This window comes from Capricornis sumatraensis, chromosome 9 (genome assembly GCF_032405125.1).
Source record: "Capricornis sumatraensis isolate serow.1 chromosome 9, serow.2, whole genome shotgun sequence".
Classification (NCBI taxonomy): Eukaryota; Metazoa; Chordata; class Mammalia; order Artiodactyla; family Bovidae; genus Capricornis; species Capricornis sumatraensis.
This window is the reverse complement of record NC_091077.1, coordinates 15,588,700-15,610,903: the sequence shown is the minus strand read 5'-3', so window position 1 is coordinate 15,610,903 and position 22,204 is coordinate 15,588,700. Positions and strand designations below refer to the sequence as shown.

General features: G+C 55.2%; 1 protein-coding gene across 4 annotated transcripts in view; it reads left to right on the top strand.

Moving 5' to 3' along the window:
- DOCK6 (dedicator of cytokinesis 6) overlaps positions 1-22,099 on the top strand; it is a 47,418-nt gene extending 25,319 nt beyond the window's left edge. The window contains exons 23-50 of one of the 4 annotated variants that reach the window (XM_068981494.1): positions 844-948; positions 3,130-3,222; positions 3,458-3,553; positions 4,209-4,349; positions 7,535-7,648; positions 7,775-7,945; positions 8,295-8,434; positions 8,526-8,695; positions 10,805-10,965; positions 11,230-11,412; positions 12,058-12,184; positions 12,482-12,566; positions 12,713-12,809; positions 12,944-13,078; positions 13,384-13,536; positions 13,990-14,148; positions 14,264-14,364; positions 15,247-15,439; positions 15,527-15,670; positions 17,019-17,150; positions 17,243-17,257; positions 18,790-18,915; positions 19,014-19,103; positions 19,641-19,877; positions 20,242-20,385; positions 20,480-20,586; positions 21,268-21,429; positions 21,908-22,099. In XM_068981494.1, coding sequence (XP_068837595.1) covers positions 844-948; positions 3,130-3,222; positions 3,458-3,553; positions 4,209-4,349; positions 7,535-7,648; positions 7,775-7,945; positions 8,295-8,434; positions 8,526-8,695; positions 10,805-10,965; positions 11,230-11,412; positions 12,058-12,184; positions 12,482-12,566; positions 12,713-12,809; positions 12,944-13,078; positions 13,384-13,536; positions 13,990-14,148; positions 14,264-14,364; positions 15,247-15,439; positions 15,527-15,670; positions 17,019-17,150; positions 17,243-17,257; positions 18,790-18,915; positions 19,014-19,103; positions 19,641-19,877; positions 20,242-20,385; positions 20,480-20,586; positions 21,268-21,429; positions 21,908-21,950 — 3,624 coding nt within the window. In that variant the 3' untranslated portion in view covers positions 21,951-22,099. Of the gene's footprint in view, positions 1-843; positions 949-3,129; positions 3,223-3,457; positions 3,554-4,208; positions 4,350-7,534; positions 7,649-7,774; positions 7,946-8,294; positions 8,435-8,525; positions 8,696-10,804; positions 10,966-11,229; positions 11,413-12,057; positions 12,185-12,481; positions 12,567-12,712; positions 12,810-12,943; positions 13,079-13,338; positions 13,537-13,989; positions 14,149-14,263; positions 14,365-15,246; positions 15,440-15,526; positions 15,671-17,018; positions 17,151-17,242; positions 17,258-18,789; positions 18,916-19,013; positions 19,104-19,640; positions 19,878-20,241; positions 20,386-20,479; positions 20,587-21,267; positions 21,430-21,907 lie in introns of all 4 variants that reach the window. The other 3 variants (XM_068981497.1, XM_068981495.1, XM_068981496.1) reach the window with 3 other exon arrangements.
- The last annotated feature ends 105 nt before the right edge of the window (positions 22,100-22,204 follow it).

The window sequence follows — 22,204 nt, the reverse complement described above, 5'->3', positions numbered from 1 at the left end:
GAAAACGGAACGACAGACAACAGCACAGATGAAGGCTTGACCCTGGGGCCTCCCTGGCGGTCCAGTGGGTAGGACTCCGCACTTTCACTGCCAAGGGTGCGGGTTCAATCCCTGGTTGGGGAACTAAGATCCCGCAAGCCACATGCGTGTGTGTGTGTGTGTGTGTGTGTGTGTGTGTGTGTGTGTGTGTGTGTGTGTGCGTGTGTGTGTGCTAAGTCGCTTCAGTTGTGTCCGACTCTTTGTGTGTGTGTGTGTGTGTGTGTGTGTGTGTGTGTGTGTGCTAAGTCGCTTCAGTTGTGTCCGACTCTTTGTGACCCAGTGGACCTTAGCCTGCCAGGCTCCTCTGTCCCTGGGATTCTCCAGGCAAGAATATTAGAGTGGGCTGCTGTTTCCTTCACAGAAGCCACACAGAATGGCAAAAATAAAAACTTGACCCTGGACAGCAGGGCTGGGCTCTGGCTGTCAGTTCAGGAGCTGTGACTTGGATTCTTAGGCTGACCCACGGATGGGTGACTGGAGCTTGAGAAAGGAGCAGCCTGTACGTAGCGCAGCGGGGTGTTTCCACATGTGCCACACGCATGTATCCACAGGGGCCGCCCATGTGCACATTGCCCACGCATATTGGAACACGGTTGCGTGTACTCGTGTATTCCATGCACAGACACATGTGGGAGGCATATACACACATACCCTGTGCGTGTTTTGTACACATGTATTGCAGGGTCACATGTGGGTGTCCACGTGAGCACATGTGTGGCCCAGGGCAGTGAGCACGCTCCGTGTTTGTTGCTGGTTTCTCTGCCCTCTGCCCACAGACACTCCCACTTACCCGTGTGTCTCCAGGGTATCGACCGCTCACACTCCTGGGTGAATGCTGCTTATGCTCCCGGAGGCAGCAAGGCTGTGCTGCGACGGGCCCCCCCTTATTGCGGGGCTGACCCCAGACAGGTGCCCTCCCTACCTGACGTGCCCCTGCACGTGCATCACCCCACCTCAGCATGGGCTCCTCCCACCTTCCTGGCTGCTGCCGACTAACCTAGGGGGGCTGCCTGGAGGAGGCGGGAGGCCCACCCCCCACCTCCTGCCTTCGTTTGGGGCTGTGGCATGGATGTTGTGGATGGTGTAAGCAACATGGGCATCTTCATGATCCTTTTACTGCCACACAGACCACAGCCTCAGGCAGAGACAGAAGGGACAGAGCAGTGTCCAAATAGCATGCAAATGATGTGCAGTGACAGAAAGGGAGGGGCAGTATGCAAATAGCATGCAGATGACCCAGCCACTCTAACCTCACTTCTGCATGGCCTCTCTCTCTCCCCTTAATCCACTCTGTTCAGGAGATTCAACTGTCCCCTTGACACAGCAACCTGAATGATGCCCAGAGGGCGGAACTGAACCTTGGCTCCCTCACCCCATTTCAGGCAGAGGGACCCCTTCCTAGTTGTGGGGAGGGGCTTTGCCATCAGATAGTCCTGGGATGAGTCCTGGTTCTGTTAGGGGATCACTCTGCACTCCAGGCTTTGAATTTTCAGAAGTAGTGAAGACTTGCTGTTCAGTGCAGCGGCCCCAAGCCTGGGAAGGAGTTAGGGCATCACAGATAGGACTTCGTTGGGGAGAGAGATCCTCCGGCCATGAGCTGCTGGCTAGTCGGGGAGATTGATGCCTATCAAACAAACACACGACTATGTAAGTGCAGGAGGCGAAAATGTCTGCAAGGAAGTGAACCAAGACAGGGCGGTCTGAAGAGTCTCTCCTAGAAGGTGACCTAAAGAGTGAGATAGAGCCAGCCAGGGACGAGTGGGTGTTCCAGGTGGAGGGAAAGGCTCTGCAGAGGTTGGGAGCAAGCTCAGAGGCCCCTGGGCACCCAAGGCTAGATCCCTGCACACTTGGCCCCAGGCCACGTGTTCCAGCTTTGTGCCTGTCACCTAGGCAACCTGCACGGCATGGCAACCAGGGGACTGTTCACAGCTTGAGCAGGGGAACTTCTGGGCAGGCTTCTAAGATTTATGAGAGTCTGGCTTCGTGGGCCTTTCCAGCACCCCCCTGACGTTTTGAACAGTCCTCCCCACAGTGCCCTCAGTTCTCTGGGGTGTCAGCTGGGCTTGGAAGGGCATACTGCAGGTGGCAAGGTGTCAAGAGGGCAGGCATTCCGGACCTCAGGAGGAGGAGGCGGGAGGCGGCAGTGAGGCTGGCCTTGGCAGGCCTTGGCAGTGGGTGGCCCATCTGATGTAGACCAGGGAGCCCAGGGTGTGTGGCTGGGACTGTGGGAGCTGTGGGGGCCCCCTCATGCTCGAGGCAAGGGCCTGGGCAGTTTCCAGGGCTGGGCCAGTTCCATCATTGGGTCATCTCCTCTCCCTGTCAGTGGCCTCACCTTCTGACCAGCCAAGGAGGTGGGGAAAGTAGAGCTTGAGCTCTCCATGCCCATTTCACAGATGGGAAAGCTGAGGCCTGGCGAGGCCCCAAGTAAGGCTGGAGTGGGGCCAGGCCTGGAACCTGGAGCTCTCGGCTGCTCCTGCTGCCTCTCATCAGTTCACCTCCTCCGTCCTTATCTTTCTTTTCCTTCTTTCTCCTCCTCCATTCTCCCCTTCAATCCCCTTTGTCTGTGCTCTGCGCCCCTGTCTACACTCTCACTCCACCTTGTTGACCTCTGTCCATCGGTGAACTCATGGACTCACTCACCCGCCACCGTCAACCCCACTCGCGCTCCCTGCCTCTGCCCACGTTATCCTCTCCATCTATGTTGATTTCATTCTCTCCACCTACATGCCCCCCACCCCCCCTTTTCTCTTACTTTTGTCTGCCGGGTCCTGCTCTTTCCGCGCTCACCTCCGACGGGCTCCCGTCCACATCCTCACCTGTCCCCTTCACCCTGCTTGTCACCTCCTTACTGTGCTTTGCTTATTCTCATCTCTTCCATCACTTTGATGCCTCCTCCGTCTGAATCCACACACTGCTGTCTTTATTTATTGACACTGCTCGTTCCATCCACGCCCCCACTGTCCGTCCACATGGGCACACCTCCCCTCCATCCACGCTGCTGACCGTCTCTCTTCTCCATCCGTACCGTCTATACCCACACTAACCGCCCCCCACCCCCCACCATCCCATCCCCTTGCCATTCCATCATAGGCCATCGACCGCAGCTCTAGCCGAACCTCTTCCTGCCTCGAGAGCTCCTCCTCGTCCCCGCCCACCACCCAGCCGAGACCCACTGTGCAGAAGGTAGTCGGAGACGGGGTGGGTGACTGCACTTTGAGGTCCAGAGCTCCCTTGACCGCCCAAGTCCAGTGGGGTCTGGAGAGCCAGGGAGAGGGCGCACTGACTGCTTCTGGCCCCTCTCCTCCTGCATGGCCTCCCCTTGCTCTGACCCCGAGCCATCCAGCTGCATCCTCCCCTGTCACACTGGGGGTACAGCGTGGGTGCCTCTGCACTCCGTGACCCCTGCCCCTGCTCCCAGCTGCTACATGAGGAGCTGGCCCTGCAGTGGGTGGTCAGCGGCAGTGCTGTGCGCGAAGCCGTCCTGCAGCACGCCTGGTTCTTCTTCCAGCTCATGGTGAGACTCCCTGTTCCCTGCCCGAGAGCAAGGGCCCCTGGAGAGACTCTCTTAAGATTGCACCTAAGCCCCCTGAGAAATGGCCCCAAGAGACCCCCACATGGAGATAAGAGATGCCTAAGGGAATCTCTCCCTGGAGAGCCCCTGAAACTTACCTGAAACCCCCTCCTCTGTGTGAAGGATTTTCTCCCCACTTTTCCTGTGACACCATTGAGAAACTCTACCTAGCAAGGAGACCCACCTACCTCATCCCCAAGAGACAGAAGGAAACTATTGAGATCAGACTTGAACACGCCCCCAGACTCCTCAAGAGGTGCCTTGAACTATTCCTGCTGACAGTAATTGCCCCCACCTCAATCTGGTGGGCCTTGAAGCCCCACCCTCATTCCTACCGCCCAACTTTGACCACTGGAGACCAGTTCTAGCCCCACACATGCTCTCTCTCAGCCTCCTACCCCTCTAGCTAGCCCTCGCTTAGGCCCCACCCATGGCCTTCTCAGGCCTCGCCCACCGTTCTCGGGCCCCACCCACACGGTCAGGTCCCAGGATCCCTTATGCCCACCTTTAGCCCACCTCAAACCATCACACAGTCCCCCAGGTTCCACCCCCTTCTGGCAAGCCATCTCCACCCCCCGTCCTCTCACTTGGCCCCCAGGTGAAAAGCATGATGCTGCACCTGCTCCTGGGTCAGAAGCTGGACACACCCCGCAAACTTCGCTTCCCTGGACGCTTCCTGGACGACATTGCAGCCCTGGTGGGCTCTGTAGGCCTGGAGGTTATCACCCGCGTCCACAAGGTGAGGGATGTGGGGCCTCCACGGTGTGGGGGGGTGGGGCGGGGATCCTGAGGGAAGACATGGAGCCAGCCAGGTGGGGTGCCAATCTGCCCGGTGCTTCCTGGCTGCAAGAACACAAATCCCATGCATTGGATGGGTCCGTTTACTCAACATCTGTTTCTTAAAGCACCTACTGTGTGCACAGCCCTGGGCTGGGAGCTAGAGACAGACGGTGGTGACCAAAGTAGACCCAGTTCCTTGCTTTCATGGAGCTGTCAGGGAGAGATTTGAAGGAGGTAAAGGAGCAGTCTATGTGATATCCAAGGAAAGAATGTTCTAGGCAGTGGGAACAGCAGTTGCAAAGGCCCTGGGGCAGGACTGCCTCTGCTGGAAAGCAGTGAGCAGTTAGAAAGCCTACGCTTCAGGCTGCAGCGGAGTTAACCAAGGATGGGAATGAGAGTTGGGGAGGGCAGGGAGGTGCCAGGGCAGACCCATTAGCCCTTAGCAACAGTGCCAGTATACAGTAAGTACTCAATAAACGGACATTGATATTTGAAACTTTGACAGTTATCCAGACGTGGAACCACTAATTCTAGTGCTCACAGGAACTGTGCAGATAATAATGATAATAATAAAATTATGCGTTTGTTGAGCACTTGCTGTGTACCTGAATACTTTAGGTGGATCCCATCATTAAACTCTCCCTGCAGCTTCATGAACTTAGTGTTATTCTTTTTTCCATCTTACCAATGGAGAAACTGAGGCAGAGAATGACTAATAACCTGATATCACATGACTGGGAAGGGGCAGAATGGAGATCTGAACCCTCACCACCAGCTTCAGCTGGGAGAGTAGGGCTTCTGGTGGACCAGAGGGCACGTGCCCACTGGCTGTGGCCAGAATGTTCGATTTTTAAAACGATTTTGTTTAATTAATTTATTTTGATTTTTTGTATAACTTTATTTAATTTATTTATTTTGGGCTGTGCCTTTCTCTAGTTGCGGAGAGTGGGGTCTGCTCTCTAGTTGCGGTGGGCAGGCTTCTTGTTGTGCAGCACCGGCTCCAGGGCATGCAGGCTTCAGTAGTTGTGGCAGGTGGGCTCCGTAGTTGTGGCTTCGAGGCTCTAGAGCACAGGTTCAGTAGTTGTGGCCCATGGGCTTAGCTGCTCTGAAGCATGTGGGAATCTTCCCGGATCAAGGATCAAACCCGTGTCTCCTGCATTGGCAGGTGAATTCGTAACCACTGAGCCACCGGGGAAGTCTAGAATGTCTGATTTCCAAAGAGAAAGGGGACTTCTGTGTTTGATGGGAATTTTCCAGATGTTTGAAATGCCAGTCCAGCCTAAGCTGGCTCTTGTGCAATTCCCCGTGACCTTTGGGCTGATCTCAAAGGCCTTGACCTGGTTGCACTAAAGTCTCCCTAAGAGCTAAGTTTCATATTACGAGGAAACCCCCCTTCAAGAGGGCTCGGGGAAGAACAGCACCCTTGAGAGGCAGCTTCGTCACAGCCACTGGGGGGGCATCGGTGACGGGTCCCAGCAGTCATTCCTTCACTGGACATTTATGGAGCATCCAATTATATCAGGTTCAATGCACCAGGCAGACCCTGTCTCTGCCCTCCCGTGGACTTGGAGCTCAGGCGGGTTTTGTATTTTGTCTCTGTCACAGGACCCGAGAACCCCTGAGGCTAACTTGTGAGCCCATAGGGTAACTCACGAGAACAGGAGGGCAGCTGGGCCTTGAGGCCATGTCAGCCTCCTTACTGTTCCTCCCCTTGCTGGGCAATTCCTGCTCCGGGGCCTTTGCACTTACTGTTCCTTCTTTCTCATCCTTTAGCCTCCCCTCTCTCTTTTTTCCTTAATTAATTTGTTTTTGGCTGTGATGGGTCTTCATTGCTGTAAACGAGTTTTCTCTAGTTGCGGCAAGCAGGGGGCTATGCTCCAGTTCCAGTGCTCAAGCTTCTCATTGTGGTGGCTTCTCTTGTTTTGGCCACCTGATGCAAAGAGCCAACTCATTGGAAAATAACCTGATGCTGGGAAAAATTGAAGGCAAAAGGAGAGGGCGGCAGAGGATGAGATGGTTAGATAGCATCATCGACTCAATGGACATGAATTTGAGCAAACTCCCAGAGACAGTGAAGGACAGGGGAGCCTGACATGCTGCAATCCGTCAGATCGTAAAGAGTCAGATATGATTTAGCGAATGAACAACTCTTGTTGTGAGCACAGGCTCAGTAGTTGTAGAGTATGGACTTAGTTGCTCCAAAGTGCGTGGGATCTTCCCAGTCCAGGGATCGAATTTGTGTCCCCTGCATTGGTAGGCAGATGCTTAACCACTGGACCACCAAGGAAGTCCCCAGGCTTCTCTTGAAATAGCATCCTGTTAGGTGTCTTTGAAACATGTTACTTTTATCAGTCAGGGCAGAGGTTAATTTGCTTGAATATCGTCACAAGCGGTTTAAATGTGACCAGAGTTTATTCCTGAGCATAAGTGGGTTGCAGGGAGCTCCGCAGTGTGGGCCTGGCCATCTCAGTTTATCATAGTACCCACCACATCAGGTATTTCAAGGTGGTGGGAACAGGAGGACCCGCCACATCACTTTTCTCAAATTCCATTGGCCAGAATATGGTCATATGATTTTTCTCAGTTGCAAGGAAGGCTGGGAAATGTAGTCCCTACCCAGCTCTGAACTCTTGAGAAAGGGCCCCAATACCTAAGAGAGGCTATGAGGGTTAGCAGCCAGTCTCTGCCATCTGCGTTGTCTTACTGAAATCTGGTGAGAGAGGGGACTTCCCTGGTGGTCCAGTGGCTAAGACTCGGTGCTCCCCATGCAGGGGCCTCAGGGTTTGATCCCTGGCCAGGGAACTAGATCTGCAACTAAGACCTAGCACAGCCAAATAAATAAATACTTGTAAAACTAACTAAATAAAATCTGGTGAGAGAAGAAAACAGAGTGCCCTCAACAGAGCTGGATGGAGAGTAGACACCTACCTGGGGGGAAGGGAAGGGCTAGTCAGAGAGAGGAGGACAACCAGGAAGGCCAGGAGGCTGGAGCTGAGACAAGGGCGTGTCAAGGAGGCCCAAGGCTTTGCAGCAGTGACCCGGCTCCTGGAGGTCACTGGTGGCCTTGGCGAGAGCCAGGCCCAGGGCAGGGACTGAGGCTCGATGGGGCGAGTGGGCGTGGGCTGACAGGCCCTGTGCCCCCAGGACGCGGAGCTGGCCGAGCGCCTCAACGCCAGCCTGGCCTTCTTCCTCAGCGACCTGCTGTCCCTGGTGGACCGCGGCTTCGTCTTCAGCCTGGTCCGGGCTCTCTACAAGCAGGTAGAAGTGGGCGTGGTGGGCACGGCGCACCTGAACGAACGTGGCGGGGCTGGCAGTCCTCCGGGGGATGTGGGTGGGGGGTGGGCAGAACCACGTTAATGTCGCCTGCCAACCCCTCCCCTGCAGGTGGCCACACGGCTGCAGTCGGCCCCCAACCCGGCAGTGCTGCTGACCCTGCGCATGGACTTCACGCGCATCCTGTGCAGCCATGAGCACTACGTGACCCTCAACCTCCCCTGCTGTCCTCTGTCGCCCCCCGCCTCGCCTTCGCCCTCTGTGTCCTCCACTGCGTCCCAGGTGGGTTGGCCTCACTTCTGATGCCTCTTCTTGACCCATCGACCTCTTGCCTTCCAGCCCTTCCTCTGCGGTCCCCTCATCTCTGTCCATTTCACACATAGGCCACTGCTCAAGGGATTGACCCCTTCTCGCTGACCCTTCACCTCTGACCCTGCATTCTCAGCAACTTCCCAGGAGGACCAGCTTCTGATTTCTTACTTCTAACTCCCAGACTGGCATTCCATCTGCCATTTCTAAGATCTCTGATTTTGGACTCAGCCCCCTGTCATCTCACAGATGAGTTAACCCCGACCTCTTCCCTCTGACCCTTGACCCCCTGATCCCCTGTTTTGTCCCCCATCCTCTCCAGAGCTCCACCTTCTCCAGCCAGGCCCCAGACCCCAAGGTGATCAGCATGTTCGAGCTGAGTGGGCCTTTCCGGCAGCAGCATTTCCTGGCCGGGCTCCTGCTGACGGAACTGGCCTTAGCCATGGAACCTGAGGCTGAGGGGTGAGTGCAGGCCCTGTCTGGTCCCTCGGGGTTGGGGGGTAGGGTGCAGGAGCCACACCCACTCCATCCTGAGCACCTCACTACTTTACAGGGCGTCCCTGCTGCACAAGAAGGCTATCTGTGCTGTCCACACCCTGCTCTGCAGCCATGACGCCGACCCCCGCTATGCCGAGGCCACCGTGAAGGCCCGGGTGGCCGAGCTATACCTGCCACTGCTGTCACTCTCCCGGGACACACTGCCACGGCTGCATGACTTTGCCGGTCAGCAGGGCAGGGTCGGGCGGGGTGGGTTCTACCATCTGGGGACCTGATTGATCCCACAAGGCTCAGGTCAGGAAACGTGGGCAAGGAGTTAAAACATGGGTGTTAGGGTCAGAGGAGCGGGTTTAAGTTCTGCCACAGGACCCCAGGAAAGCCTCAAGGTCAGAAAAGGCTCAAGTCAGAAAAAGTGGGCAAGGAGCAAAAAACCTGGATGTTAGCATCAGAGAAGTGGCTTTAAGTCCTGCCACAGGGCCTCAAGAAAGCCATTAACCTTGCTGAGCTTCAAGTTTCTCACCTGTAAAATGGGGACAGTGATAGTACCAACTGCTCCTAGGATTTTGTGAAAATCTGGGGAGGTGTCGGACTGGAATACTGTCAGTGCACGATAAATGGGAGATGAATTATCTGTTCAAAAGAGGTGGGAGGAGGGAGAGGTGGGGAACATCAGGGTGAGAGGGCAATTAGAGCCTTGTGTTCATTAATTTGCACATTGACCAGCACCTTTGATAAACAAGTGTGCACTGTGGTTGAAACACACAGACTTGGAATTAGTGGGTTGATGCCCTTTGTCATTTCAGGGAAACTCTCAGTTGTTATCTCTTGATTTTTTTTTTTTTTCTTTTCTGCTTCGTTTTCTCTCTTCTCTCCTCCTGGGACTCCAATGACACGTATGTTAGACCTTTCCGATCCTGTTACACGTGTCTGCTGTGCTCTGTTCTGCTTTTCATTCTGTTGCTCTCTTGTGCATGAGTTAGGAAGCTTTTCACCTGTGTTTGAGCTCACGACCTCTGTCTTCTGCTATGTCTGGTCTTCTGTTAACGGCCTTGGTTGAGTTCTGAATTTCAGATGTTTTATTTTTCACTTGTAATATTTGATGTTTTTTGTTGTAGATTTCAGCTGCCTGTTGACATTCTCCATCTTTTTATCCTTGTTTGTGCATCTTTTCTACATTTCATCTTTAAAAATTTATTTCTTTATTTGGTTGCACCGGGTCTTAGTTACAGCATCTGAGGTCTTTAGTTGAAGCACGTAAACTCTTAGTTGCAGCATGTGGGATGTAGTTCCTTGACCAGGGATTGAACCCAGACCCCCTGCATTGGGAGTGCAAAGCCTTAGCCACTGAACCACCAGGAAAATCCTCTACTTTTTATTTCAGTGTCCTTGTTTGCTCACTTCAGTATGTGATCATCTCTGTGCCATGCCTGCTTCTGTTGTCTTTTCTCCCCTGTCAATCACATTTTCCTGCCTCTTCACATCTTCTGATTTTTTTCTTGTAGTTTGGACATTGTGTGTAAAAGGGCCATCAGGAGTGAGGCAATGTCCTCTTTGCCCAGTGAGGGTTTGTCTTTCCTTCTCTTAGGCAGATAGGATAAGGGGCTGAATCATCTCAATCCAGTCAGAAATCCATGTTAAACTGGGCTGGAGCTTGAGTAAAATTCTGTTGACCTTGTATCTCAAGAATCTCTAGGCTGAGACCTATTCTGTATTTGTTGGTAGCAACTCTCTGTGATGATACTGTTATGGGAGTGAGTGGAGAGGATAATCTTTTAAGATCATAGATTTTGGGACCAGACTTTTTAGGTTAAAATTTTAGCTTTACCATTTACCTACTATGTGACCCCAGCTTAACCTGTCTTTACCTCAGTCCCTTCCATAAAGTAAGGATGACAAAAGCACTTATCTCATAGGGCTGTGTTGAAGATAATAGTTAATAGTTTAAAGTGCTTAGAACACCACCTGATACGTAAGAAATGCCATGTCCGTGTCAGTTGATGCTATAATAATAGCAGCAGCAGTTATTATTACGGTTGTTACCATGTCATCATCATCTTTACAATGACTGCTCCTGTGTACCAGGCCATGTTCTAAGCATTGAGCATAGAGTGGCCAGAGCAGATAGATACAGTCCAGGCCTTTGTGGATCTTAGTTGCACGGTGACTGTCTCTAATTGCAAATACAATAAGTGAGCTCTGGGAGTCAATAACTAGAGATCGCACCCTGGTCTAGGGGTGTGGTATCAGGGAAGGCTTCCTTGAGGAGGTGACCTCTGAGCTGAAATTTGAGAAAGAGACAGAACTAACTGAGTTCTCTTGGCTCTCTCATCCCAGAGGGCCCAGGTCAACGCTCAAGACTGGCCTCTATGCTCGACTCGGACACAGAAGGGGAAGGGGATGCGGGAGGCACCATCAACCCCTCGGTGGCCATGGCCATTGCAGGTGGCCCCCTGGCCCCTGGCTCCCGGGCTAGTATCTCCCAGGGCCCAGCGACGGTGAGTACTGGCCTTGTCGCCAGAGACACCATCTAACATCCGATCATCTTTGTGCCTGTGTCTAATGTCTTTTCTCCCTTATCAATCACATCTCCCTACCTCTTCACATGTCTTGTGATTTTTTGGTTGTATTTTGGACATCGTGTGCCCGATAACCCAGTAATAGAAGTTAGGTAATAAAGTACCAATTGGCCTGTTCTCACTTCACTATGGAGAAAACGAAGGTCAACTCTCTTCCTTCTGAGCCCCCTGTCCCCTCCCCAGGCTGCTCGCTCAGGCTATGCCCTCTCTGCTGAGTCCAGTCGGACCTTGCTGGTGTGTGTGCTATGGGTCCTGAAGAACGCTGAGCCGGCCCTGCTGCAGCGCTGGGCTGCGGACCTGACCCTCCCTCAGCTGGGTCGTGTCTTGGACTTGCTGTACCTCTGCCTGGCTGCCTTTGAGTACAAGGTTTGAAGGTTGGGCAGGGGACTGGGGCATGGGGGCCAGATTGAGGACACATGGTGGGGGGGCGCCTGGAGTGACATGGGCTGGGTGTGCAGGGGTGGACTGTGCAGTTGCTAGGGGGAAGGGGTAGACTGTTTCAGTGTTGTAAGTTACCAGCAAACTGCTCCTACAGTTTTGCCTCTGAGAGGAGTTCCTGATAGAAATCAAGGAATAATAAGAGTCCATGTACCTTTCTCAGTCCCCTGGTGGCTCAGTGGTAAAGGACCTACCTGCCAATGCAGGAGACGCAAGAGATGTGGGTTTGATTCCTGGGTTGGAAAGATCCCCTGGAAGAGGAAATGGCAATCCACTCCAGTATTCTTGCCTGGAGAATCCCATGGACAGAGTAGCCTAGTGGGCTACAGTCCAAAGGGTCGCAAAGAGTCAGACATGACTTAGCAAGTGAGCACATGAGCACGTGTTGAACCAAAGCAAAAAGGGAAAATTTCCTTCATGAACAGAATCTGGGAGGTGCTGAGAGCTTGCTGTAAAGGGGAGGACTGTGTTTGCAAGCACAGGTTCCTGGAGGGATAGGGCCAGAAAAAGCAGACCAGGTTAGCCCACAGAAAAGGACAGAGTCAACCCTGAACCTGTTCTCTGCCGTCTCAGGGGAAGAAGGCCTTTGAACGCATCAACAGCCTCACATTCAAGAAATCGCTGGACATGAAGGCCCGACTGGAGGAAGCTATTTTGGGCACCATCGGAGCCCGACAGGAGATGGTGCGACGGAGCCGTGGTGAGAGGAAGGTGTACCCCAACACATGTCCCCACTCAGCGCCTCCCACACTTTGTACAAGGGTCCCCAAGACGGGAGTCGTTTCCGCCTGTCTGTCTGGCTCACTTTTCCCAGAAGTCCACACATTATCTCTGTACACATGGCACATGGGTTTCCCTGTTCATGTCTAACCGCGTCCACTCCGCAGGCGTCCACATCATCCAGTGACCTCACAGGGATCCCTTGTGTGTATCTTTTCATGGTCACGTGTGTCCTTATGCTTTTGCACATGTGTGAACACCCACCTGTGTGTCTCAGAGAGGAGCCCATTTGGGAACCAGGAGAACGTACGCTGGCGGAAGAGCATCACACACTGGAGACAAACCTCGGACCGTGTGGACAAGTGGGTGAAGGCGGGACATAGTTCACAGGGGTTAGATCAGTTTCCAGAGAACTGCGCCCCCAGGGCAGATAAAGGGAAAGCGCCCAGCTATCGGGGGAGCAGTCTGGCCAGGAGAGGCCCTCCCAAGCCCCTCCCATCCCCTCTAGGACCAAGGATGAAATGGAACACGAGGCCTTGGTAGACGGGAACCTGGCAACCGAGGCAAGCCTGGTGGTCCTGGATACACTGGAGATCATCGTGCAGGTATGGCTTGATCCAGCATCTCCATGACCTCTGGCCCCACCAGTGGGCCTTGTGATCTCTGACTTCAGAACCCCTCTCCTTCCCTGACTCCATAACCACCCCAGTCTCTAAGAGCTGGATTTCTGGCCTGCCAGACGGTGATGCTGTCAGAGGCCCGGGAGAGCATCCTAGGCGCGGTACTGAAGGTGGTGTTATACAGCCTGGGCAGCGCCCAGAGTGCCCTCTTCCTGCAGCACGGCCTGGCCACACAGCGGGCTCTGGTGTCCAAGGTGAGTATCTCTGACAGCCACACCTCTTAGAGTAACAGTCACTGCCCAGTCACTGAGCACCTGCTGTGTGCCCAGACACACTCCTTAGCCACAGTGTGCAGAGGAACTGAGGGTCAGAGTGGCAGAGTCAGCTACCTGGAGTCACGCAGCAAGGGCTTAAACTGGCTCAGATGCCAAAGCCTGCTGGTTTGGCCGGAGAAGGCAGAAGAGCCCTGTGCTTCTGCCCAAGTCCCGATGGGAAACTGTCTGAGTCAGAACAGGGAGAAGCTCACTGGTGTCTGTTTCACCTTGGGCGCGGGGGCCAGTTCCCAGAGCTGCTGTTTGAGGAGGACACGGAGCTGTGTGCCGACCTCTGCCTGAGGCTCCTGCGCCACTGCGGCAGCCGCATCAGTGCCATCCGCACCCATGCCAGCGCCTCCCTCTACCTCCTCATGCGCCAGAACTTCGAGATTGGCAACGTAAGCGGGGAGCGGGGGGCGTGGTCTACACAGGGCTCCAGGGAGGGCCGTTGATGAGGGTTCCTTACTAATTTTTAATGAGTTGTATTTGTTCATTTGCTTTTGCCAGGCCGGGCTCTGTTGGACTTTGTCTAGTTGTGCACAGGCTTCTCACTGCAGTGGCTTCTTGCTGCGGTGTGCAGGCTCTAGGCCTGTGGGCCTCAGTAGCTGCAGCACGTGGGCTCAGTAGTTGTGGTGCACAGGCTTAGTTACCCCGTGGCATGTGGGATCTTCCCCGACCAGGGATCGAACCCGTGTCCCTGCATGGCAGGCAGATTCTTAACCACTCGACTACCAGGGCAGTCCTGAGCAGGGATCTGGATCAAACAGACGCGAGGCAGAAGGGGAGAGGGGTGAGGCCAGCAGGCCAAGAAGGCCCACGGGCAGGCGCGCTCTTCCTCCCGGCCCACCCAGAATTTTGCCCGTGTGAAGATGCAAGTGACGATGTCGCTGTCGTCCCTGGTGGGAACAACACAGAACTTCAGTGAAGAGCACCTGCGACGTTCACTCAAGACCATCCTCACCTATGCCGAGGAGGACGTGGGGCTGCGGGACAGCACCTTTGCCGAGCAGGTGATCCTCCGGGGGCCCTGGCCCCACCTTCCACAGCCAGGGTCTTTGCCCCACCCTCTTGACCCCTGACCCCACCACTTTGGCCACATCACTGCTGGCCCTTCCCCCACTCCAGGTCCAGGACCTGATGTTCAACCTGCACATGATCCTGACGGACACGGTGAAGATGAAGGAGCATCAGGAAGACCCGGAGATGCTCATCGACCTCATGTACAGGTGAGGAGGGCCGGTCACAGACAGGCGAGGGGAGAGGGGGTGGTGGGAGGGAGCAGGGGAGCGTCCAGGTAACGAGAGGACCAGTAAGGATGGACAAGTGGTGAGGGACCAGCAGAGCGGACAGATGAGGACCAAGGGAGAGGGAGGACAGGTGAGGTGCGGGCAGGTAAAGGAGCAAAAGGAGAGGGTACCAGAGGGTCATCCAGATCGGGGTGACCAAGCAGAACCAGGACAGGCGAGGCAGACAGGTGGGAGAGGCAGGTGAGGTGCCGACCCATGAAGGGGTGACAGATCAAGAGAGCAAAGTGCTTTGGAGGAGAGAGGAGTGTTTTGTAGGAAACTGGGGAGTGGGAGATGGGGGCCCAGGTAATGCAGCCAGGGGAGGGAGGGGGCATACAGAAGGGAGGGCCCTAGGCAGACAGGTGACCTGGTTCAGGGTTCCAGGTAGAGTAGACTGACGAGAAGGACAAGTGAGGGGGTGACACTTGTGAAGGGATGGACAGGTGTGGAGTGGAGTAAGATCGGAGACAGGTGCCTAGAGGAAGAGAGGCCATGATGGACAGGTGGATGGGAAGACAGGTGAGAGCTGGACAGGTGAGACAGGTGAATGGGGTACAGGTGAGGAGATTGGCTGGTCAGTGGGAGACGAGGAGGAGGACTGCTGAGAAGAAAGATGAGTAGAACAGTGAGAAGACAGGTAAGGGGATGGACAGGTGAGACAGGTGAGGGGAGGGATAGGTGACTGAAGATTCAGGTGAGGAGGTGGTCTGGGGCAGATGGCTGGGGTAACAGGAGGGGATGGACAAGTGAGGGGCGAGCGGTGAGGGGCGAGGTGAGCCTCCACCCTCCTCCCACCTCCCATCGCCCTCACCCGGGCTCTAGGATCGCCCGGGGCTACCAGGGCTCCCCAGACCTGCGGCTGACGTGGCTGCAGAACATGGCGGGGAAGCACGCGGAGCTGGGCAACCACGCGGAGGCCGCGCAGTGCATGGTGCACGCGGCCGCCCTGGTGGCCGAGTACCTCGCGCTGTTGGAGGACAGCCGCCACCTGCCTGTGGGCTGCGTTTCCTTCCAGGTGAGTGGCGGGGGTGGGGGTCGTGGCGGGCAGGGGTGCGGCACGTGTGGGTAAAAGACCAGGCTCTGAGCCCACCTCCCACCCCAGAACATCTCGTCCAACGTGCTGGAGGAGTCCGCCATCTCCGACGACATCCTCTCACCCGATGAGGAGGGCTTCTGTTCCGGGAAGCACTTCACGGAGATGGGGCTGGTGGGGCTGCTGGAGCAAGCGGCCGTCTACTTCACCATGGTGAGGCCCAGGGCCCGGGGCAGTGGCGTGCTTCCGCTCTTGGGCCCCACACCCGCTCCGGGAGATTCCAGATGGAGCTGCTGGGAGGACGCTTTCTGCGCAGGAGACTTGTCAGGGAGGATTTGGGTGTCTCTGAAGCCGCTTTCCTGCCTTCCTCCCCTTAAAACTCTTGGTACATGGGTAAGGCTTGAGTATGTTCAGTGACCATTTTGAAAAAATTTTTTATTTTGGCCACACCTGGAGGCTTTGGGGAACTTAGTTTCCTGACCAGGGATTGAACCCTGGTCCCCTGCAGTGAGAGCATGGAGTCATAACCACTGGACCACCGGGGAAGTCCCTAAAATTCTTTTCTGTTATGAAAAATTTCAAGAACACATAAAGTTGTGTCCCCACCACCCCTCATACCCAGCACCGAAAATCAGTGACCACCTATGTTTACCATCCCGTTTCAGTTCTTTACATTGAACCTTCTTTTTTTCCTTTTTTTTTTTAAAATTTTATTTGTTTGTATTTATTTTTTGGTTGTTCTGGGTCTTTGCTGCACGGGTTATTCTCCAGTTGTGGTACACGGGCTTATTGTGACGGCTTCTCTAGTTGTAGTGCGCAGGCTTCAGTAGTTGCGGCTCCCAGGCGGTAGAGCACAGGCCCAATAGCTGTAGTTACTCTGCACCATGTGAGATCTTTCTGGATCAGAAATCGAACCCCTGTCTCCTGCATTGGCAGGTAGATTCTTTACTATTGAGCCACAAAGGAAGCCCCTAGCGGTTTTTTTGATGTTGTGTTTCTTGTTGTTACTTTGCTGGAGTCTCAGAGACAAAGGCTTTGGGAATAAGCCAGATGGTGGACACAGACCTCGGACAGTCAGCAAATAGCTCGGGACACCTGTTGTGTGCCAAGCTTGATGTTGGCCCTGGCTGGCACTCAGGAGTGCCTATTACCATGTGCCAGCAGGCAGTTGTGTGTGGAGGCCTTAGGCATCATGCCAGAAGGGCTTACATTCAGATACTGGTCCTGGGGAGCCCCTCCTGTCTCGGGTTCAATTTCCTGTCTGAGGGATAGGGAAAAAGAAAATGACTCCTCCTACCAATGACGGAACATGGATAAAGCATACATGTACACAGCACCTGGTCCACAGTAGAATGGTAGAGACCACAGAGGATGTCTGTAAGGGCTGAGTGGAACGGCTGGTACCCCATCTGGGGCAGATGCAGTCAGGGTGGGCTTCCTGGAGGAGGTGATAGAAGATGGCACCCTGGGGGAGTGGGTCGGAGCGTTGTTGGTCCAGGCAGGAGAGAAGACCAGGGTAGGTGCTAGAAACCCTGACATATTCCCACACCCTCATCCCCAGGGCGGGCTCTACGAGGCCGTGAACGAGGTCTATAAGACCCTCATTCCCATCCTGGAAGCCCACCGCGACTACAAGAAGCTAGCTGCCGTGCACGGCAAACTTCAGGAGGCCTTCACCAAGATCATGCACCAGGTGGGCCCAGGAGGCCCTCCCAGCCCCAGCCCCAGCCCCTGTTGACCCCTGCCATCCCCAGCTGACATTGCCCTTTCTCTTTCCCACCACAGAGTTCCGGCTGGGAGGTGAGTGGCCACCTACCTGCCTCTGGGACCCCCATGACAACTGGTCAGCAGTGGTCGGGGACCACCAGGGGGCGCTGGCGGAGCACGGCTGCCTGGCCACAGGGGCTCAGTGGGCGATGACCAGTGACGCACCCCCAGTGCTTCCCCCCAGGTCCCCCTCCCTGCCCCAGATCTCCAGGGCAGCTTGTGACTCACCCAGCTGGGAGCTCTCCAGTGACACCCTTCCCTCAGGCAGGGCCAGCTTGGTCACCGCCTGAAAGGGGGGGCCTCCCGCTCCCGCCCTCTGCCTCTGTTTTTTTTTGTCTCTATCTCTTGGTCTCTTCCCATCCATCTCTCCCTGTCTGTCTCCTTGCTTGCTTACTCTGTGTGTGTCTCTGGGTCTCTCATGCCTCCCTGTCTCCTCAACTTCCCCCAGGATCTCTGCTCATTTGCCATTTCATGTTCCCCCTCTCTGCCTCTTCCCTACTTGGGTCTATTTTTAGGCATCTCCTAGTTTGGGGAGAATTTTCTGGCCAAAGATGGCAGGAACCCAGAGCCAAGGCGGGAGGGCTGGGTGGGGGCCGGGCAGGGCAGGCGGGTCTCCTCCCTCCCCGGATCTCCCTACCCATAGAATGGTTGTCATCGGGCTGCATAACCAGGACCCTGGGGGTTGGGGGCTCTGACCTCTGACCTCTGACCTCTGCAATGACTTTGTCTCTCTGCCCCTGGCTCCCACCTCCCTCTCCTGGTGCCCACCCCACCCTACCTGGATCCGCTTTGGTGAGTGAACATGAGCCACCCCCGTCCTTCCTGGTGGTGGGTCATCTACCTAGGGTGGGAGGAGGGGGAGTCCTCTTTCCAAACTTAGATCAGGGAGGGGAGGGGATGCCCTGGAACAAGGGAACCAGAGCCTCTGTCCCAGAGCAAGAGACAACTATGACTTCCTTCAGCCACATGTGCATTTATTGAGCACCTACTGTATACCCGGGGCTCCCAGGTGGCACGGTGGTAAAGAATCTGCCTGCCAAAGCAGGATACGGGAGTTCAATCTCTGGGTTGGGAAGATCCCCTGGAGAAGGAAATGGCAATCCACTCCAGTATTCTTGCTTGGGAAATCCCATGGACAGAGGAGCCTGGCAGGCTGCAGTCTGTGGGGTTGCAGGGAGTCGGACATGACTTAGCAGCTAAACAACAACTATATACCCAGCCACACATACATTGAAAAGCGAGCTGTGAGCAATAGAGCCCTGTTTCTCATTGCATATTTAGATCCATACTCTGAAGAACTGCATGGAACGAGAGGGAGAATCAGAAACTCAGGGTTTGTGTTCAATGAGAATAAAGATTGAGGGAGCAGCAGATAGGCTGGAGAGAAAGAGCGAGGGTGTGGGCAGTGGACAGTTGGCCAGGTCCACGTCTCTGCCTGTGATGTGATGTTCTTGGGGTCCCCCCAGTCCTCCACCCATGCCCCCATCTTCTGCACATGGGGCTGGAGGACACGTGTCTCTGGGGTAGGGGCCTCCAGGTCAATAGCAGCTCTCCCACAGCCCCAGCGCGTGTTTGGGACATATTTCCGTGTGGGCTTCTACGGCTCCCGCTTTGGTGACTTGGATGAGCAGGAGTTCGTGTACAAGGAGCCATCCATCACGAAGCTGGCTGAGATCTCACACCGGCTGGAGGCACGTCCTGGAGGTGGGGGGTGGTCAGGGCACTGGGCTACCCTGGGGCTGCATGGGGGCTGCAGCCATGTGGCCCTGAGTCAGCCCCGTGTCCCCAGGAGTTCTACACGGAGAGGTTCGGGGAGGATGTGGTCGAGATCATCAAAGATTCTAACCCTGTGGATAAGACCAAGCTGGACCCGCAGAAGGTGAAGGCTTCCGACCATCTCCCCAGGGTCCCCCAAATCCTATATTCAGAGACTCCATGCACCACATCCTATGGCCCCTCAAATCCTATTTCTCTAGGAAACTCCAAAGTTGGTCTCTCTCAGGGACCCCAAAATCCTATTCCTCAGGGATTCCCATACATCCAGATGAAATGTGAAAGTGTTAGTCGCCCAGTCATGTCTGACTCTCTGCAACACCATGGACTGTAGCCCACCAAGCTCCTCTGTCCATGGGATTCTCCAGGCAAGAATACTGGAGTGGGTGGCCATTTCCTTCTCCAGGGGATCTTCCCAACCCAGGGATTGAGCCCTGGTCTCCTGCATTGCAGGCAGATTCTTTACTGTCTGAGCCACCAGAAAAGCCCCAGTTGAGACATAGGGAGACTTGAGAACCCAAAGCCTGCAGACCCAGGGAGGCTCAACCCCCTTTCTGCAGGGATGGGGCCCCTGTGGGAGGCCGGCAAACCCCAGCTGTGTGTGTTGGGGCTGAAACCCTTACCCCTGGGCCCTGCACCCCAGGCCTACATCCAGATCACATACGTGGAGCCGCACTTTGACACCTATGAGCTCAAGGACCGGGTGACCTACTTCGACCGCAACTATGGGCTGCGAACCTTCCTGTTTTGCACACCCTTCACGCCAGACGGGCGTGCTCACGGCGAACTGCCAGAGCAGCATAAGCGCAAGACACTGCTGAGCACGGCCCACGCCTTCCCCTACATCAAGACCCGAATCCGTGTTTGCCACCGGGAGGAGGTGGGTGGTCAGGGGCGGCCCAGGGAGTGGGGAGGTGAAGAGACGCCAGACCAAGGGAGGCAGGGGACCCCCAAATTCCAACCTCCAGGCCCTAGTTGGCAGACTGAAACCCCTCCCTCCAGACCTCACTGACCCAAGTCTGGACTAGAACCAGGCCAGAGTTAGCAACAGCACGCCAAAAGCAGCTGAACGTTGACCCTTACCCTGCCAGACCCAGGCAGGCAGGAGCCCCCAGACCCAGTTCCTTACACAGGCTCTTGGACCCCTATGAACCCCTAGTCAAGATCCAAGCTGCCACAGGCTGGTTTGGGTCAGGGCATCTCCAGGCCCCACCCAGTGATGCATGCCCATCCCTACCCCACAGACGGTGCTGACCCCGGTGGAGGTGGCCATCGAGGACATGCAAAAGAAGACTCGGGAGCTGGCCTTCGCCACTGAGCAGGACCCTCCTGATGCCAAGATGCTGCAGATGGTGCTGCAGGGCTCTGTGGGGCCCACTGTGAACCAGGCACGGCTGGCAGGGGAAGCAGGCTGCCCAAAGCCCCACGGGGGCAGGGGGTGGTGGAGTGCAGACGGCTTCATGAGCCCCTGTCACCCCACAGGGACCTCTGGAGGTAGCCCAGGTGTTTCTGGCAGAGATCCCAGAAGACCCCAAGCTCTTCAGGCATCACAACAAGCTGCGGCTCTGTTTTAAAGACTTCTGCAAAAAGTAGGCCTGACCCCATCCCCGGACAGGGCCCCTCTAACCACCCCCCTATTATGACTCTCTGCCTACCTGACTCCCCAGTACAGCCAGTCTATCAACTTGACCCCCCTTTATGGCCTCTCTGATTTCCATTAAGTCATGTCCATCATCTGACTCAGTGGATATGAGTTTGAACAAGCTCCAGGAGATAGTGAAGGATAGGGAAGTTTGGTATGCTGCAATCCATGGGGCTGCAGAGAGTCAGACACGACTGAGTGACTGAACAACAATATATCCACCTATCAGACCCCCATTACTCCTCTGCATGCCTGATCCCAGTTCATGGCCTCCTCACCGCTCATTTTTTTAATCCTTTTTTTTTGGTTGCACTGGGTGGGTCTTCATTGCTGCACGCAGGCTTTCTCTAGTTGTGGCAAGTGGGGGTTACCCTTGTGTGTGGGCTTCTCACTGCGATGGCTTCTCGGTGTGGAGCACAGGCTTTAGGGCCCACTGGCTTCATCATTTGCAGCGCATGGACTCAGTCATTGCGGTGTGCTGCTCTACAGCCCATGGACTTCAGTAGTTGTGGCACCTGGGCTTGCTTAGTTGCTCCACAGCATGTGGAATCTTCCCAGACCAGGGATCAAACCCAGGTCCCCTGCACTGGCAGGCGGATTCTTTACCACTGAGCCATCTGGTCCTCAGGTGTGAGGATGCGCTGCGGAAGAACAAAGCCCTGATTGGGCCGGACCAGAAGGAGTACCATCGGGAACTGGAGCGCAACTATTCCCGCCTACGGGAGGCTCTGCAGCCTTTGCTCACCCAACGCCTGCCCCAGCTGCTGGCACCAAACACAGCCGGCCTCAGGTGCCTGACCCAAGTCCCCCGCCCACCCCAGAGAGGGCGAGATGGGGCAGGCAAAGCCCGGCAGAGTGTGGGGGCTACCATACGTGTGCCCATCAACACAGGTGCTTGGGGCTTTGCACGTGCATGTGAACACTTGCACATGTACATAATATTCAAGCTCTGAGCCACCATTTCTGACCCTAGCCAGGTTATTTCTCAGGCATGTGACTTCATTTTTCTGAGCCTCAGTTTCCACATCTGTCAAAGGGGTATGATTCATATCTCCAGTGGTGGATTCTATGAAGGAATCTCCAGTTCCACGGCTGGATCAGAACCAACCTTAAAGGAGTCAGGATGACCATAGAAGGATCTTGGGAGGGGGAGGGGGAGGAGGGGAAGGAAGGTAGTGGGAGGCAGAGGAGGAGGTGATGGCTGGAGAGCATTGTGGAATTGGGGACCATGTGCCGGTGTTGATCTGCTTCATTCCTCCCTCCCCCAGGAACTCCTTGAACAGAGCAAGTTTCCGGAAGACTGACCTCTGAGCCCACAGGGCCTGGAGCCACTCCCAGAGGAACCAGGACCCTGGCCTCAGCTACCTGTGCCTTCCTGATAGTCTCTCCCACTGCCCACTTGGCTGTGAGGCGCCCACATCGTGCACAGGGCTGGGCCCTCTGTTCCTCTGTTCTCGTCTGTGTGCACTGATGCTTCTTGTCTTTTCTAATTTAAAATGGTTTTTGTAAACAGCCTGTGTGGTGTGGTCTCTGGGGGCTGGGTCCCAGGTGCATACTCGACCTAA